General features: G+C 42.9%; 1 protein-coding gene and 1 long non-coding RNA gene across 3 annotated transcripts in view; one reads left to right on the forward strand and one right to left on the reverse strand.

Moving 5' to 3' along the window:
- Nucleotides 1-342: 342 nt before the first annotated feature.
- LOC135578429 (uncharacterized) lies at nucleotides 343-5,410 on the reverse strand. Its single transcript, XR_010470001.1, has 2 exons — nucleotides 5,279-5,410; nucleotides 343-3,578 (listed from the first exon to the last, which is right to left on the reverse strand). It is a non-coding gene; the product is annotated as an uncharacterized LOC135578429 (long non-coding RNA).
- Nucleotides 4,333-19,435, forward strand: part of NMT2 (N-myristoyltransferase 2) — a 31,997-nt gene continuing 16,894 nt past the window's right edge. The window contains exons 1-4 of one of the 2 annotated variants that reach the window (XM_065050964.1): nucleotides 5,761-5,937; nucleotides 6,784-6,879; nucleotides 12,479-12,614; nucleotides 18,074-18,218. In XM_065050964.1, the coding sequence (XP_064907036.1) occupies nucleotides 18,089-18,218 (130 nt within the window). In that variant the 5' untranslated portion in view covers nucleotides 5,761-5,937; nucleotides 6,784-6,879; nucleotides 12,479-12,614; nucleotides 18,074-18,088. Of the gene's footprint in view, nucleotides 4,582-5,760; nucleotides 5,938-6,783; nucleotides 6,880-12,478; nucleotides 12,615-18,073; nucleotides 18,219-19,435 lie in introns of those variants that run through there. The other variant, XM_065050963.1, reaches the window with a different exon arrangement.

Raw genomic sequence — 19,435 nt, forward strand, 5'->3', positions numbered from 1 at the left:
GTGATCTCACATGGAAGCAAGGGTGCAACACACAGGATTGCAAGCTCATTTCATTCCCTAACCGTTGCTTCCTGTTCTGGTGTTAGCTGAGACAAGTATATAGATGTGGTTTGGTGCATTGGTTTAGTGTATTTTGAATCTGTATTTGCTTACCCTTGCATCTCATTCAGGATTGAAGATGGTAGTATTTAAATGCTCAGCACAAAGAGCAGCCAATAAAAAAACTGTCGTGAGGTAGTACTAATAGACACTTGTATGGAGCAAAGTCTAAGCATATTTGCTCCATAACTTTTTTTTTTTTTTAATATTTATTAGAAATATAGAGAAAACACTAAACTCAGCTAACTTTCAAATTGAATCAGGTTTATTTCCAACTTACAAGATAACAAAAAGTTCATACCAAGTTGTTTATTATTATTACTTGCAATATCAAATCCATTTTAAATTATAAACGCCATTGATATTTCAATGTGTTGTGTAAAGGTAGGAGCAATCCTGTGACTGCATTAAAATTTCAGAGACTTTTCTTCTGCAGTGTTTAATACTCAGAACACAGTCGCAGAACAGCAAGAAGAAGAAGAAGGGTATGACCCTGACCACGTGCTGCACAGTCTGACTTGATGGTTCATCCAACAGGTGAGATCTGACAAAGCCTGTACAGCCCTGGGAGTTCAGGCTTCCCAGTCCTCAGTATTTCTCACTACCAAGCTTCAATGGCTCCTCTATTGGTGGTCCGGAGTTCTTCTGAACTTGTGTCGGCCACTGAAATGCCCAGAGTACTTGAGTGTTTGTAGGACTTCATTCTGAGTCCTGCATTTTGCTGAGGGAGTTAGCTAGGAAAAAGTTAAACATGGTAACACCAAAGTCCATTTGTGGATCTGAGCCTATACTCATGTGCTTACATTCAAGCCAGCTCAAAGCCTCTCAGAATTGGAGGCAAAAGTTCCATTTTGTGTAGCCATGACAGGCCCATGACTGCATCTGTGATGGGAATCATAGAGACAGAACCGGGAAAGAAAAGTAGGATGGACGAAGATCCAGAAGGCTGAGATCTGTGGTGGTGCAGAGGGTCCCCCGTACACTGGTCTGTTCCTCAGTGGCTGACTGTGGTGGGGGCAGCTGAGCAGAGCTACACTGGTAATATTGGGGGTTGGACTAGATGTCCTTTGAAGGTCCCTTCCAACCCAACCCAACCCAACTCAACCTAACCCAACTTCTCTTCTTCCAATTTGTTGCGATAAGTAACTGAATATTTTGGCTACATCTAGCAGCAAACCTAGACTCACTACTGAGGCTGTAAGGACATCTATGAAAATAACCAACCATCCAATGAGTAATTCATCAAATGCTGGAATTATTTCAATTGATTTAATGATATGCTGTTCAGTATTAAGTGAACTGTATCTCCTGATTAGGAAGTCTGTTTTCCTTTATTATTAATTTCTTGGCTTTTGTGTAAGATGACTGTGCTTTCTTCTTTTTAATGTTCATAAAATAAAAGGCTTCTGTCTTCCTGGTACATCTAAGAAGAGATCTTTTTAGTCATTTAAAACCAGTAAATTTACACCTTCACAAACACAGACACTTTACCTGGTAAGTTTAAAATGAAACATTTCTGATAGATTTTGATGGTCTGCTTAGACTGGTGCACATGTGCGGGTTGTATCTGCATCACTCGAATGCAGCAGTCTGGGGGCTTCCTGGACATAGCCACCTGCGGCCACAGAGGTTTCAGATGTATAGATGCCCACAGAACGCTTGTTCAGGCACATCAGGTGCCATCCACACTGCATGCTGTCCTCACGGTAAACTGACAGCATTCCCCGTTAACTCACTGTGGTTCAGCATGTGGGGTCCTGAAATTCAGGGATACATCTTTGCTCCTCGATTTTGGGAGGATATCTATACATGTGATAGCCAACATCTATGCCATAGCACAGCTGCTAAGCAGGGTCCGTAGAGTGAATTTAAACACTCTGGGAATCTGTCTGGTAACTTGAGAAGCTACATCAGAAATCCTCAGGGCAGACAGATGTGTACCTCTCATTTCTGGTTAACTTCACTACTTGTGGTATAACCAAAAGTCACATGTTCATGAAATGCAAAGCAAGATTCAGTGTTGTAATTTGGCCTTGTTAACAGTCAAATCTGGAGTGTAATCTCAGTTGTGCCTCCCAGGAGAGATAAAATATAATATCCATAAGGATATTCTTTGTGTATACTATAAAGTCTAGAACAGTGCTGTTCTGCAGCTCTGCTCCTCCTGATCCTCCTGCCAGAGAGACCTTCTAGCAGGGGCGGGCAAGTGGGAGCTTGCTGGGAGAGATTCGTATTGCCTCTTTTATTGTCCCTGTGAACTGCAAGAAGAGTTAAGATCCAGGCTTCCTATACTCTATTTATCTCAACGAAGTGAGGAAAATCGTGGTAAAAGACAGAAGATGGTTAAACCCACAGTTTCTCCAAAACAGTGATTCAATAGAGCTGTTTAGTCATTGACATACTGTTCTTCACTTTCTCCTACACATTATTATGAGGGGAAGAAAATCATTAGTAGTCACTGGATTAACTTCTCTCCAGGCCGTGGGGCAGCTGCTCACAACAATTGGGTTTTGTTATTGAAAACTACTGGGTATTGTTCCTTTGTTTTGAGATTTCCTTTCATATACAGTACAACTGACTGAAGATTATACATATACATATGCAGTACAACTGACTGAAGATTATACATATACAGTACAACTGACTGAAGGCTTGCTTCTAAAGGTCATTTCAAAATGAAAGGCACGTTTCCCCTCTGAACTACAGCAACAGCTTGACATTGGGAGGTCATAATTGGCCAAGTGTTAATTACAGACTCCGTCAGTTTTGCAATCATTGAGAGCAGGCCACCTGCCTAGACATTTTTTTTCCTCTCTCCTTTTGCTCATCTATGGAAGATCAACACCAGCTTAACAATTTAGCCATATTCAGGGAAAACTGCTGTTTTTAAAAGATACGTGTACTATGTCATGGTTTATTTTATTTGGAATGTGCTGGTTGAATATTTTCTAGCCTCATTGATTTAGTACCCTTGAATTTTCCAGTCACTGCAGCTAGTATTTCAATCCATACCCCATTATCCATTCAGAATCATCTTCGCCTCTGTCATTTCATGCAAAGCTGAAGGAGCTCTCAGAAGTCCACCTGCGACAGGAGGCAAATATTCAGTGATTATTTGACAGCAGGAAGGTAGTGCTTCCCATATGGTACAACTGACAACTTAGTTAGACCAAGAGAAGCTGGGAGGCAGTTTAGGAGGATCATCGTTGATGAAATATAGCTGTCAGGGTGACCGGGGCTTTTGATATTTTACCATTATACTGTCTGCCTTTGACTTGCTGAGGATCTGATGCATTTGAATTACAAGTTCCTGTGGCAGCTCACGTGTTGCGGGATAGAGTGGCCCAGAGCTGGTGCTCAACACGCGTGGTTTCAGAGTTTGACTGAGAGCACAGCTGGAGGTGTATCTAGCTGTCTTCTGCTCAGCCAGTGAGAGCTTTTACTTGACATATCACCTGCAGTATCTAACGTTACACCACCTTAAATCAAAAATAAGAAAAAGTAATCCAAATCACCACCTTAAATCAAAATGGGAGGAAGCAGTATCTGCCTCACATTAAATGACTTCCAAGAGGGTGGTGGGGATAAGAAGGAATTACAACTGATGCACGCTGTTCCTCTGTATTAATGTGATGTTTGGCAGCACTGCTAAATCAAGCACTCAGAAATTCTGAATCTCATCCAGAATTATTGATATGACTCTGAAAATCATGAGAGTTCAAATAATTAATACAAGTTTCTCTTCAGTTGTTTTCCTGGGTTCAAGTCATTACCGTTCGGCTCCAGTTCTTCTAGCATGAAGCTCGTAGAAATACAAAAGGCTCCGGGAAAACACCAAGTGCTGCGGGAGCCCGCCGCCGTGCAGGGGATGGCCACGGCGGCCTCGGCAGCGCCTGCCAGCAGCAGCTTTGCTGTCGAAGTATTGATGGTGTGAGAAGAAAACACGGGGACCTGGCAAAGCGCGCTCCGGTGCTGCCGAGGCCCGGTAGCGGCCGCCCCCCCGAGCGGGCCCTGGCCGTCCTGCAAGCCGCGGTGAGGCCACCGCCGGGCCCGCGCCTCGGGCCTCCCTGGCGAAGGGAGCAGCGCCGACCCGGTGAGGGGACATGAGGGCCGCGGGAGGCAAGGAGAGCGGGCAGATGTTGGGGGAAAGAGGGACTGACGGCGGCCGGGAGTGAGGGAAAGAAGTGGGCAGGAGAGGGCAGGGCACAGCCCCACCCCGGTCCCCCGCGGGAGCGGCTGGGCGGCCCCCGCCTCCTCCGGCAGCACGGGGGAGGACAGCAGCTAGAGGGAGCTCCTCCAGACTGCATCTGCCCGTGCGCCCCGGTTCCTTTCATAGGCTCCCCCGCCCCCTTCCCTCCCTCCTTCCCCCGTGATGGCGGAGGACAGCGAGTCTGCGGCCAGCCAGCAGAGCCTGGAGCTGGATGACCAGGACACCTGCGGCATAGACGGCGACAATGAGGAGGAGGCCGAGCACGCCAAGGGGTAGGGCCGCGCTGCGGGCGGGCGGGCACAGCTCGGGGAGGCAGCCCCCGTGTCTGCGGCTGCTGCGCAGGGCGGGCGGGCCGGGCTCCCATCGCCGCCCGGAGAGGGCCCGGGGCGGGCAGTGGAGTGCAAGGGCGTGTGAGCCGCAGTGCTGTCAGCCGCTGCCGGCCTGCCCGACCCGGCCCGGCCCGCTGCTCCTCCGCGGCGCCTGCGCGGGTGCCGGCCGCGGCCGAGGGGCCCCTCCGGCGGCCCCTCTGCGCCCTCCCCCGGGCCGCCTTCTGCCGCGGGTGGCAGCGTGCGCGGGCGGGCAGGACCCGCCGCCCTGCGGTGCCGCCGGCTCGGCTCCCCTCGCCCCGGCTGCCCTCGTCCCTCCGGGGGCGGCCACTGCCGAAGGGAGAGGCGGGGGCCGGGCCCGCGGTCTGAGGGTCTGGCGCTACCCTGCCGGACACGGGCCTTAAAAGCGGGCATTAAAAGCGAGGGCAGATCCTGTTTTGTTGTCTATGCTGTTTCAGGATTTGGGGGATTTTCTTGTTTTGTTTTGCTTTGTTTGTTCCCTGTTAGGAAGACACCGTAGTGGGTCACGGTGCTCTGGGGAAGTGTCCCCGTGCTCCCCTGCTTCTTTTGGCTGGTTCTAGCGGAGCCCGGCCCTCCGGTCCCCCCTCACACCCCGCACACGCTCCCCACCCGACCCGCGCACCTGTCCGGGCATCATCTGTGTCCGTCTGTCGTGCAGACACTCATCCTCAGCGTCACCCATTGTCCAAAAAGGAAATATTACCTCTAAATCGCCACGCTGCAGAGAGCAGAGCGCGTGTTACCGAGGCGTGAGCTGGAGCAGACGCGGCTGTTGTGGTTGTGGGTCCTTCTCCACCAGCCTTGCGTCTTCAATCTTCCCACGCTGCAGATCAGGCGCTGTCTCCAGTTGCTGGCGAGCTGACAGGAGAGGCAGCTGCCGTAAAGCCCTCGCACCCGGGCGGCGTTTGGCTGCGTCCTGGCATAAGGTGCCAAGGGTCTGAGTTGCTCAGTGGCTGGGGGCTCTTGGGGCAAGGAAGTGGGATTAATGTGTTCTAAAAATCGACTTCATTTAGATTTACTTTTTTTTTGGGGTGGGGGGCAGTGTTAGAAAACATGATTGCAGAGGAAATGCTTTGTTGTCACAACTAGGAATGGCTGGAGTAACCTAAAATAGAAATAGGGTAATCTGTACACGCTTACACAAATATCTTCCTCATTAACTTCTCATTCATCTGGTTGAGAGCGTCTCTGTAGGTGATTGATGTTTGAGGATGTACGCTGTTTGTCGTTTCCTGCCTCTTGGATTTGCTTGGCAACAAGCAGCTCTGCATCATAAATGTGGTAAGAGAAATCTAAGAGACTTAGGTGACTGAGTTGTCTAAAAGGCAGGAGAGGGGAAAACTTTTATGCTTGCTGCTCTGTCAGTGAATTCATGGCATGCATGCTAAAACAGCTGTGTCAAAAATATATACAGTAATATAAATCCAAGATATTAAAAGGGGACAAAACAGCGTTTACTACCTTGGGGCTTTTGTTATGTGTATTTGCGTAAATATGCCACAGTTGATGATTCCCAAATACTTACAAGTAACACTGCTGAGAGCAGAGAATGTTCATTGGACTTCGTAGGAGCCAACCTGACATGCCAGGCAAGATTGTCTGATAGCTGATGCCTGTCTAGAATTCATTTGTATCTGCTCCTGCTACAGTTTTCTCTCGTGTTTGGGAGCTGGACCGAGTGGTAGCCAGGCTGGTGGCCACACGCTCGGGCTGCAGTGGCAGCGTGTGAGAAGCAGCCAGGGCACAAAGAATCGCACTTCGGTGTGTTCTGAATCACTGCTTGCTGCTCTACTCCAGCTTGGGTCTTGCTGAGCTCTGAGGGACAAGTACTGTGGCTGCGGCTGTACACCATTCTCCCCAAAACTGGTTTTTGTTTAATGTCACAGATGTATTTTAATGAGTATTTCAAAGAAGCTGCTTTATTAATCTTTGAATATGAAAGTGAATGCTTCCAAGTAATATGAAGTTTAATTAAATTAGTGGTAGAGCATTCCAGCAGAAAAAGCCTCTAGGTATTAGTATCAGTTTTCTATCATGTTTCTGATGCATGAAGTCTAATACTGACTTCTGAATTACTTTATTTTCCTGTAGTCTTTGAGACTCTTGTTTGCTACTGTTTGTCTGCAGGCTGAAGTATTTGAACAAATTCCATCAAATAAAAAGAAAAATCTTACATTACAGAAAATGCAAAGATCTACTCTTCATCTGGGACATTAACCCGTGGTAATAGAAGCCTAACTATTCTCTGTTTTCTTCCTACAATGGTATATTAATTTTTGAAGTGGCTTTAAAGTTAGCTTTGAGCTTTTAGATTAGGTTTTATATACCTAAGCAATTTATGAGCAGTCTCAAGTATACTTGAGACTATGACTGTGTCAACTGACTTGCTGAATTCTCAGTGGTCTCCATTGCTGCCTATCAGTATTTTATGCTATTTTAACCTCACTTTTTTAGAAGTAGGTAGAGTATGTGTTGTGCGTGTTGTGTGACAGTCTCTCATAGGATTGCTTTGTAAATGCAGTTACTTTTCAGGCTGTTTCTTGACATTTGTGAAACTATTTCCGTATAAGCTGACCACAAAAAAAAACACGGTTTGTATATATATTTATGTATAATTTTGATTTTCTTTTTTTATTTCCTGTTTTTATGTGCCTGAGCACTGAATGACTGCAGCAGAAAATACCGTTTTATAGCTCTCGACTGTGCAAATGTCTTTGTCCTCTGCTTCTGCTCCTGTTTTTTAGATGCAGGATTATGTATGTTGTGTGACTCATTGCTGTTCTCCCATTCTGTGTCTGCAGCTTGCTCCTGCTGCATGCATTATGCTGTACTTGTTCTGTTTCATAATAAGGTGCTGTTTACAGAATAGCTTTGTTAGTGTGTATGTAGAAAAAAATGTATTGCACCTGAATCCACCCTGCTGAGCCTGGCTTTGTAAGGTCTCTCAGTTCTTTCTAAATAGCTCTTTATGCTCAATGGCAGAAAGGCTTTGGGCGCAGGAGGTTTATTATAGTAAACAGACAAGGAAAAATTATGACCTTTAAACAACTCCACCAACCCTCAGAAATTATTTACTTTGAATGTTTTAGTAGTATACCCCTTTGATTATTGTCAAATGGCAACTTCATAATCAGCACTACTTTTAGATTTAAGAAAATATCTTTTTAAAGTGCTGGAGGCAGTGCTGTGTTTTAGCAGGTGAGATTTACATCTTGGTACAGCCTTACAGACTTAGAGGGGGAGGCAGAAGAAACACATAGAGCTTTGAGGAATAGCTGATGAGTTAGGTTTAAAGGCATTGCTATTAGGTTTTCATGCCTAAAAAACTTTCGTTTTCAAGTACTGAAGTTTATGGGAATGAAATCTTTGTCCAGAGAGGTTGTTGGTAGCGGTAGTTGGTTAGTAAGTGGAATTTGGAGGACATAAGCCCTTCTGGTCAGGACCTTCTTATTCTGTGGAAGTAATGGTAGTCTTATACAGCAATGGGAAAGCCCTTTGCATCTAAGCCTCCATTTTCTTTATAAAGCAAGGACAGCTCTACTGTAAATAATAATACTTTGAAATTTTTTTGAGTCTTGCCCATATAAATGAGATCTGGTTTTTGTGATCAGAAAGATCTATATAACATCTTCAGAAATGCGGTTTTGCAACCTCTCTTATTCACAGAGAGGGTAAAAAATACTGTGAAGGCAGAAACCCCACATGGGCCCAGGCCTTTGCAGCTTAAAAATAAACATCTGAAGTAGATGTTTGGTTTTAAATTTGAGAAATTGCTAACTTAAACTTACCATTCAACGTAATTTAAAACAGATTTTGATATTACAAGAATCTGTTTCTTGTAAAGCAGAATTTAGTGTCCAAAAAGGCAATTAAAATAACATTGACAAATATTCAGTGGGAAAGATAATTTAAAAAAACCCAGGGATCTAAATCAATTTGACCACCTGAGTAGAGTAACTGTCAGGCTTCTCCCGATTCATCCATCTCAGCTTCTCATGATTTTTGCTCAGGGCTTCACAAAGTAAGTTTATCTGCCTTTGCCACAGTCCTTCCTGTGGTTGGTTAGTTGTTTTTTTGTTTTATTTTTTAAAAAAACAAACCAAAACAACAAACAGAACCACAAACCAACAAACAAACACAAACAAAACCCCCACAAACAACAAACAAACAAACAAACAAATCCAAAACCAACACCAAACCAAATGAACAAAACACGCCAGCACGTGCAGGGAGAAGCAGAAGTCTTTTTTTCACATTTATGCAAAACACCAGATGTGTGTACATAAGTGGAAAGGCATGTGGGTGGGATCAAGGGCTGGCGTTTGTATCTTGCAGACAAAATCATGAAACTGTGAGCCCAACTGACTGTCTCAGTCATATCCATAGCCTGTTTCTGTGGCAAGGTTAAGTCTTTTTGGGGCAGAATGAGATCTTTCGACTCTTCTTTTGCCTCAGCGGAATTTTGATTTGCACATCACTTATGTGCTGGTCTCACTTCTTTCTTATTCATCAGACTGACAAAACCATCACTGCGGATGCAGTTAAAAATACCTTAGACCACGTCCATGCTCAGGTACACCTCAGCCTCCGTGTGTAGGCTCACCCTTCTGTCAGTAAAGTGCTGACAGTAACATCCTCCTGGTATAAGTGTGTCTCTACTAGACTGACACAGTCAAAATCTTCCCCGAGCCTAACGCTGAATATTTTTGTCGGTATAACTGGCTGAGGTCTACATGGTGGCTGGACTGGGGCAGATGTGTTCATCTGGTGTGTGAAAAGGTTATGTTTCCTGACCTGACAGCCAGATGTAACATCAGCCTGAGCTGCATGTCATTGTCCTGCTTCCCACGCGGGACCTGCGCTCTGAGTTGTGTCTCTTCAATGGTAGCGTGGTAGCTCAGCAGAAGAGATTTCACACTTAAAAGGTCAGCTTTCAGAGAAGTGGGAATTTCCATCTCCCCTCCTCCCCCCGCCAAAATTCTAAGAGTGCAATACATTTTGTGGTGTCATCATATAGGTGTACCTGACCCGATAAAGGAGAACTCATCTCAAGTCAGCCCACAAGAATGTTTAATTAAGAGGAAAGCTTTTCATAGGAGTCTTCGCTTTTAATCTCATTGCCTTTGCATATCCTTTATGCGGTCACGTTCAGTGTCATTACCACAAGTTGAGCAACAAAGTTCCTCCCTTCCCAGCTATTCTCTCCCACTTTTTAGAGCCTTTTGGCATTTTCCAGGGTGGAGTATGAGAAGGACAAAAAATCCTGAGATGTTTTGGTTTTGCTTTTGCCCCAATTTGCTTGGTATCTCTGGTTGTAACTTGTGTTGGACAAACCTGTTTACTCAGTAGAAGTTTCTGCGTGCTGCTTGCTGCCAAACCTCGGGGTTGCAGGCATGCCTGAAGAGTGGATCTCTCTTTAAATCTCTTTTACATTCTGCGGACTGTAACAGTGAAAAAAGACTTGACCCAAGCAGGAGACTGTGCATAAATAACTGCTCTGAATGATCCCTGGATAACCTGTCAGACAAAGATAGCAATATTTGTTTTGCAAGAGGCAATGCAAAAACTCTAAACCTGAGAAGGTCATGAGCTCTGAGGACTGGGATTTCAGAAGATTTTTAAAAATAAGTAGTTTTAAACACAGCAATTTAGTCCTCTCCTTCCTCTTTCTGAGCTAAAAAGAGTAAGTATTTTTCTATGAGAAAGGCCTTGAGCTGGTCAAAGAACAGACCAAGATTATCCTGGTAGAAGTACAGTTTACCTAGGTTAACATTAGCAAAGCTTGGGAAAGTTACTCTTTCTCCATAGCTGCCAAACTTTTTTTTTTTAGTACAGTGATTCATTATTTCACCAAACTAAATAAAACATTGACCCTCAGGTAATCCCAGTGAGCAGAATTCCCCGGTGGGTGGTGTCCTGTGAAAGGCAAGAAGAGCAGAGCTGCACCGCTGCGGCTCGGGGGCGGCGTGGGGCTCGCGGCCGGTGGAACGTGGCTGCTCCAGGACGGTGTTTGCTGAAACTCCTCACAGACCCACGTTCAACACAAGAGCCCTTGGGAGTCAGCTCAAGGCCACAGCGGCGTCGTTTGTGTGCTGTGTGTGAGAGGTCAGAGGAAAAGGCAAAAAAAGTTCACGGACAGTTCAAGAAGTAGAAGAGTACCTCACTAAATTAATCCTAGCAAATGTGAAATCACTTCCCCTGGTGTTTTTATTTCAGTTTTGCCGTAGGTGGTAAAAAGTCTTAGGTCTTGTACACCTGGGGTTTTTTTTCACTTTCACATATTTATGACCTGTTGCCAGGCCTCTGAGTCTGTTCTGTGTTTAGCTTCTGTGAAAAATGTCAGCTTGGTATACAGGCCTTCAAATAGATTTAAATTTGATTATTTTAAATTGAGGGTGTAGAAGTTGTTAGCAGAACTGTCTCGGTGATCAGGCAGTGTCTTCATTCTGCAAAAGAAACTGTTGTCCTTTGAGTAGCTCCTTGGTCCCACCCCAGAGGGTCCTGCATTTATAACTTTCTCCTCTCTTTATGGGAGCATAACTTAACCCAGTGTTACTGTGAATGTTAAGGACTTCTCAGGGCTGATGTTTCACTGCAGGCTGTTCTAGAGAACAGTAATGGTCCCACAAAAATATGTGTTAGTTGAGTTGCCTGTTTGATAAATGGCAGGCTTTTGGCTTCCTGGTTGGACATTTGAGTGTTTTCCTGCCACCGTCAGCTCTGGCATGGGTGGTATAGATGCTAGGGCTGGACATCGTAATCCTGAAAGTGAGTGTGTTACAGTGAATAACATGGCCCTTGCAAACCTTAATAACTTCACTTACATTCTTCTCAGTTCTCCTTCTTTGGGTTTGCCACTATCATACGTGATTTTTTTTCCCCCCTCCACAATTAAAATAAACAATTGGTTGTTTTGCTGACTCTTTTTGAGTGAAAAACACTGAAGCCCCCCAAACCCCAGTGTCTGTCTTGAGCTCCATTATGTAGAGTGTAGTTTTGCTGGGAGATTAACCTCTTAGGAGGATTCATTGTTAACTGACTCATTGCCTCCTTATTTGCCTTCCGTCTGAGAGCTGCCAACACCTCCCACACTTGCAAATTCTAATCTAATCTTGATTCTATATCTTGATTATCTGTCAAATTAGAATCTCCTTGAAGAAGAAAGGAGTGGTATTATCAATAGTCAAAATATGTCAGAATCTGCAAGTGCAATGTATGCTTTGTTGGTTTTGCTTTATTTTTATTTTTAATAAATTTGACCCCATTCTACTTACTGCTTTAAAGAACAAATACTTGATTAGTTTTGTGTTGTTTCTTACTGAGATTTCAGCAAGACTTCCATCACTACTTAGGTTAGAAACAAAACTCCCTGAAAACAAATGTTTTTGTTTGGATTCTTCTAAAACTCAGATGTCCCTGGTGGTTGAGGGTGAAGGGAAAAGATATGGGGCCACTAGTAGTTACTGAATTTCCAAGGAGGTTACTTTCCCCAGTTCCTGCACTTTCCTGAGTTCCTCCCAGCTGTTGAATTTGGTTGTTTGATGTGTGTGCCAGGTAATAGCCTGGAGAAGAGCACGGGCTGTTATATAGTGTCACAATTTGACAATGCTGTGTGGAAATGCCTGGTTGTGCAGGGGTCTGAGTATAAAACAAATTGGAAAGCACTTGCAAGAAGTTCTCTCAGTTCCCCCCTTCCTTTCCCAGCCTTTTATTCACATTCGAACTGCTGTTGGATTTTCATATTAAAATGCTTTTTTTTTTTTTAATGTTAAGCTTGGTGGTATTGATTTTTCTCACTGCACGTTCTCTGAATCTCTGGCAGAAGTCCTGGAGGGGATTTGGGAGCGAAGAAGAAGAAAAAGAAGCAGAAGAGAAAAAAGGAGAAACCAAATTCTGGAGGCACCAAATCAGATTCTGCATCTGACTCCCAGGAGATTAAAATTCAGCAGCCTTCAAAAGTGAGAGCCTGGTTCTTTTTTTAATTCGTGGTTGATTTCTGATTTAATTTTGTGTGTTGGTAGTTCTATGTTAACGTGTCAGAATTAAGCAAATGGTTACTGCCCTGAATAGAGACAGAAGCAAAGTGAGACCTTGTGTTTGCAGACTGCATGAAGTTATCTGGAGCGCTGTCACCACCACGGTGGTGCGCTGTGAGAAAAGCAGAGGAGGAGGTGTTTTGTCTTTCTTTTCCAGCAGTTAGAACTCAGGTTAGTGACAGCTTCTTTGCAGGGAATCTTAATCTGCAGTGGTAATGCTTTTAAATAGATGTTGTGTTTGATGGATTGCCTGTAGTTTAACCACCATTGAACTTGGCTTAGTGCAGTTTCAGTAACTTGCACAGCACAGTGCTGTCTCCTGTCGAGCATCAGCAGTAGGAGGGAAGGTGTTCCTGCTATGCTAACCAAAGTCACTTTTGGGCAAACAAGCAGCATGTCATTTTACATAAGAAGCGGTAGTCTCTAGCTTGGAGGTACAGACTAAAGAAACTTATTGCCACCTGAAAGGCCTCTGCTATGTATAAGAGTGCACAGTTACATGACAGGATGTACAATCTTTGTGGGCTTTGTGATAAAATACCATTGTCTATGTGCTTTTGACTACCATGTTCTAAATGAACAATGAATAAGATGGCATGTTGGCTTTTTAATCTACAGCTTTTTGCTCAAGAGAAATCTGAGCCTGAGAACTGAAGTTTATAACATGATTATAAGAAAGTTTATGGACCATTGAGCATTTTGAGGTAGTTATATTTGCTTTATCAGAGTAATGTGGAGAAGGTTACACCGTTATTCTAGTAGTACTATTCATCCTTTAAGATTTGTGAAGTACATTGGGGTTACCAACTTATTTTAGGGAAAAAGTTGTGTTCTGGTTTGTTAACATACTGATAGGTTTCATGTTGTCCCTCTAGATCTTCTCTGCATTACCCTCATTGCTTTGAATGAGCACATTTGGCACACAGGACACTTGAAAATATGTAGAGAGATCTCACGTACTTTCTGATCTCGCCATATGTCTTGATACTGTGTTTCTATAAAACACATGGCATGAATTACTAATACAAGAAGACTGTTTGCAAGCGATAACCAACTAACTTCAAATTCTTTTACAATTGGAGTAAGGTCAGTTTTAATATTAACATAAAGACATAGTTTATTGCTGCAGTATCCTGGAAGTTCCTTGGTTCCCTGTTGACCAAACCTATTGTTCCATATGTTGCCTCTAATTGCATTAAAAGAAAGATGATTCACTTGTTTTGTTTTCATGTGCAAGATTTTAGTTGTGAGCACCTTGCAGTCTTGCACACCATTTCTCTGGTGTGATGTGTTTTACAGATGTGGAAGCCTATCCTTGTTCAAAATTGTGTACTCAGAGTGACGCTCTGTGATTATTTTATTGTCACAAGTGGTTTGGCCAGTTTGTTAGCGATGATCCAAAACTTTCACTTTTATTGCTATAAAAGGCTTTATTTAAGTCTTTCTCTCAAACTCTAGGCAGTTAAAGCCTTTTACTGTTCTTATATGGCTTCTACTTTTCTCTAGTTGCAAAGGCATCAGTGTTGGCTGGGTTTTTTTCATGCATTTTTCTGTCTTGGACAACTTTCTCGTTCTAATTTTTTTGAAGGCATCTTAGACTGCTGATCTGGATCAGTGTGGAGAAGTATTGTTTATTTTCTCTGCTACCCAAGTGATATTCAGATTTTGTATTCCTTGTGCTATGTGAAATGTATTACAGCAAGAGGCTTTTAGCATTTGCTTGCTCTTGTTTGAAAAGAGGATTACAAAATATTTCAGAGGAAAGTTACATTGTATACCTTACCTATAAGAGAATATATACAGGATCATGAGGTAATACTCAGTGGGGCTTCTGAGCTCATTGAAAATGATTTTGAAAAAAGATTTTGTGGTTGTGTGAGTTTGTAAACAGCTGTACAGGTCTGAGGAAGAGGAAAACAGAACAGTGAGTCTGCTTGTCTTCTCCCTCTCTTATTTATGATATTGGACTTTTTGAAAAGTAGCATGACTGTAACCACAGCAGTAAATTCTTATTAGCATTATATGCTTACAGTGACCTTTAGGACACTGCCCATCTGAGAAGACTTTGATCTCTCCCCATTACAAGTCCCACTGGTGTAGACTGACCACACTGACACAGATGAAGCTGGCCTGGTCTGCAATATTATCAGTCATTATTGTAGTCACCAGTGGCCTGCACAGCATAGTCATAGAATGACTTCAATTGGAAGGGACCTTTGTAGGCTTTTTTGACCAACCTCCTGCTTAGAACAGATTCAATTCAATCAGGGTGCTTAGGCCTAGATCAGGTTCTTTGGTCTCCAAGGATGGAGAGTCCACAGCCTCTGTGGGTGACCTCTTCCAGTGTTTGACTGCACCTTTGGTTAAAAAAAATAGTAGTTCCTTATATTTGAATGTACTTTGCCGGTTTGCAACTCATGGCCATTGTTTCTTGTCCTGTCATTGTGCTCAGCTTCCTTTATGTCCTCCCATTAGGCAGCAATAAGATTTCTCCTGCTCCTTTAACCTTATCTTCTTAAGGCTGGAGAAACCAAGATCTCTTATCTTCTCCTTGTATGTGCTTCAATTCCCCAGTCATCTTCATGGCCTTCCATTGATCTTGCACCAATGTGTCAATGTTTTCTTTGTAATGGGGAAACCAAAACTGTGAGGTGTGATCTCAGGGGTGCCAAACAAAGGGCAAGACTTGCTGGCCAGTCTTACTGGTACAACCCAGTGTGCAGCTGTCCTTTGCCAGCCAGCAAACTGCTGGCTCGTGTTCAGGTCTGCCAACCAGGACCTCCAGGTTCTTTTCTGCAAAGCTTGCAGCTTACAAAGCTTTCTGGCTTCCTGGCCACTCCGTGCTGCCCTCTGCCATTGCGTGGGCTTTTTCTGTCCCAGATGCAGGACTTCGCATTTGCCTTTGTCACACTTCATGAAGTATCTGTTTCCAGCCTGTCAAAGTAGCTTTGAATAGCAGCTCTGTGTTCTAGCATATCAAACTTTCTTCCCAACTAGGTGTCATCTAGGAACTTGTAGAGAAAGCACTCCTTGTCACATCCAGATAATTAAACAATATTGGCCCCAAAGTTCTCAAAATCCTCCCCCTTGCCTTCTTGAAGATGATTGTGACATTTCCCTTTTTCTAGTCATAAGAAACCTCCACCAATTGCTCTAACCTTTTAAATTTGATCGATGCTAGTTGCAGTAACATCAGCCAGCTCCCTCAGCACCCTCAGATGCAGCCGGTCTGGTCTTACGGACCTGTGCATGATGAGTTTGCTCAGTGGTCCCTGACTCTCCTTCCTGCTGTGGGTCATGGGAATCCCACAGTCTCTGTTACAAGGCTCAGGGACACCGAAGGTTTGAGTTCAGATCTTGTCACCAAACCTGAGGGCACAAAAAGCATTGCCTACCTTTGCCTTGTTGTACAACGGTGCCCGTCTTGTGCTGTGAGGAGATATTTCCCCCAACTGAAATTAAACAAAATCATTCTTCTTTCAATTCATGTGAAGTTCTGTGTAGGTTTTTCTTGCTTTCCATTAAAGGAAAACAGAAGGAGTTGAAAGTAAACTTAGCTAGGGAGATCTCTGAATATGTTGAACAGAGAGGAGATTCCTCCTGATGTCCCTGGCCATGTTGTGTTTAGTATCGGGACGTGAACTTTGTACTTTACATATGCTAGTAAGACCTTTTCAGAATGTAATTTATATCTATATATATATATAGATATATAGATATATAATTTTTTTCTGTTTTCTTCTTCTTAATGTAGAAAAAAAACATTAGAGACTTAAACATGCAAAATAAATTACAGCATGTCAGTTTTTATGTATGATTTCATAATCTTCTGATTTCAGAATTTATCTAGTGGCATTAGAAGTGTTTGTATCGGGCCGCTGTGTAATAGGAAAGTTGATTTTTATTTGAGAAAAGTAACTTATGTCACTGTAATCTGGATCTAGAAAGAGGGTAGGTTTTTTATGCTGCAATAGTGTTGCTCTAACGTGTGTAAATATGTTAATTCACAGCTACTCAGATGACAGGTGTTTAAAGCATGCTCACAGGTAAAGTTTTGCAATAGCTACACTAATGAAAGAAATTGCCTAATGTTTAGGCAGTACAAGATTTAATTATAAATAGAAAATGATTACCTGCTTGAACTACAGGCAGGGAGTCTTATTCCTTTTCTGGCTGAGGATACTAGAGGCAGATGCCCATCCAAATGAACCTTTCCATCATTATGACATGTAAATTAGTGTTCTTTTCAACACGTGCATCCTAGAAAGAAGGTGAAATAGGAAAATAGTGATGTATTGGTACTCAGTAAAAAAATTCTGGTTTGAAACCTCGGTACAGAGTTGCCTAAAATTTTCCAGTCCATTTGAGACTATTCCTTCCAAACCAAAATCTATTGCCCTGCAGTCTGGGAAAACCTGAGCACAAGCATGCTGCTGGGAGGAGGCCTCCGAACAGGACTTACTGCTGGGGAAATTACAAAACATAAGTAGATTAAAAAAAGAGAGAAAAAATCCCTTCAGATTTAGAAGTCTGTTACCATTGTTCCTCTATACTTTCCTGTGTAGGTAAAATTTTCATTCCAGTTGCACTTACTCAGAGTGATCAAAAATGAGTGTTTAAGAGCTCAGTTTAGAAATGCTTAGCCTTAGGTTTTATGCTTTTCAAATAACTTTTCTGTAGAGATTTTTCAACTTTTAGTGGAAAGCTGGATTATTTTGTCAGTCTGCTTTTATCAGTTAAAATTATCTTAGTTGTGAGTGTTGGCACTGTTGGAATTAGTAGCAAGATGGTTAACTCCTACATATGATACAATGCAGTAAGGTTCCTACTATAATATTTGCAGGCAGGTAGAAAGCAGATATAATATAACTAAGGTTAAAAAGTGGATATTTGTTGCAATACAGTGTACCTGAAATACTCAACCGTAGTGAATTTAAGTATTATCTTATATTTTATGTGTAAAGTACAACTTCAAACATCTCTGTGTGTGCCAATAGTATCTTTAGATTTTTAGATAGTCATGCTGATCTGCTTTTTGCTGTTTTATTGGTTTTTACTGGAGAGGGGGCACGGAATATAAGAAGCTTTTTATTACAATACTGATACCCTGCCTTAGTGCTGCAGTATTTGTATTAAGAACACTGGAGTTTCATGGTTAAATGCAAGTGCTACTCAAAACTATTAAGTATTTTGTGAAGCTGCTTGTCTGTTTCCCACCTGTCTTTCCACCCTCCTGCCTCCCAAGGTGATACCTAAACTTATCATGTTAAGAAAAGTACATGAAAAAATATGTAACAGTACAACAAATGGACACGTTTGTACAACTTGTTCAAGGTAAACATACTTAATAAGCTTCCTCTTCCATTTATCTCTGTGTGCAGAATCCAGCCATTCCAATGCAGAAGCTTCAAGATATCCAGAGAGCAATGGAGCTGCTCTCCGCATGCCAAGGCCCAGCAAAGAATATTGATGAGGCTACCAAACGTAAATACCAGTTTTGGGATACGCAACCTGTACCTAAACTCAGTAAGTTTAACTGGACCTGGGCATAAGGTCTGTCTTACTGACCACTAAAAGAATGTGTGCTAGCTGTGTGGCGTGATCTCTAAAACAGGTATGAAGTTGGACTGTGTGTGGTAGAGATCCTTAATCTTTTGTGTAGTTTATATAGAATTCTTGCTGTTCTGTAGGAAAGTGCTTGCAACCCCTCCAAATGATATGCAACAAAATACGGTGTTAATAAATCTCATTCTGATGTTCTCTATAAAAATGGGAAATGCTATTGAAATAGCATTCCTTTGTATATTTTAGGTCTTAGCTCTTGAACTCCATGAGCACATGGAACTCTTTTCTGCGTCAGGAAAAATAAGAACTCAAAGTGGTGGCAAAGAGTAAACTTCGATATTATGTATTTATTGCTCCCCCCCTCTTAATTTCAATAGATAGATTTGCTATCGCAGAGGTAATGGCTCTCCTGCTGTAGGTTCCACTATTTTCATGCAGCTGTAAGCAGATAATGGCATTTCTCTCATGCATAAACACTTTTACTGCTGTGTGTTCACCTGCTTCCTCCACAATGAACACTGCCTTGAGGACATGCTTTCTCAGACTCTGTTTTTGGTTCTTGGTACCAAATAAGATGGTGAGGTGACTCCTCCATGCCTTTGAATTTGCAAGGAATTTGGCAGATAACTTTTTATACTGATCTGATCCCTGATAACATGGTTGGAAAATCTTAGTTTTTCCTGGAGAAGATAGTTGCTGACTCTTGCTTTTTATGAGTTGCTTTCTGCACCTTCTTAATCTCCCTTCATTGCCTTCAAGTTAAGCAGTTGTAGCTCTTCAAGTACCAACAAAACTTGGGAACCCCACAAGTAAAGCAATCTCAGCACAATTGTTGTCAGAGTTCTGTTCTGCAGGTTTCTCTCTGCGGCGTTAGAGACCGGTGTAGAATAAGTGGAAATAAGGTAAAGTCTAAAGCACAGGAGCATTCTGCTCCTCTCTCCACAGGGCAGCATTTCACATTAATCCATTTCTGTAGCTTAATCCACAGTGATGTAATTTCTCCCCGACTTCCTTGCATACAGAAGTCCAGAGCAGATCCTCCCCTGGATGCAGTATTTTCTAACTGTATTGAACTGACCTGTCCTGGCTCTTCTCTGTACGAACTCCAGCCAGATACCTCTGTAAAGTAACAATAGTAATTGTCACAGTAATCCTGCCTTGGTGGAGGAAGAGCCTAT

The sequence above is a fragment of the Columba livia genome, chromosome 2, assembly GCF_036013475.1.
Source record: "Columba livia isolate bColLiv1 breed racing homer chromosome 2, bColLiv1.pat.W.v2, whole genome shotgun sequence".
Lineage (NCBI taxonomy): Eukaryota > Metazoa > Chordata > Aves > Columbiformes > Columbidae > Columba > Columba livia.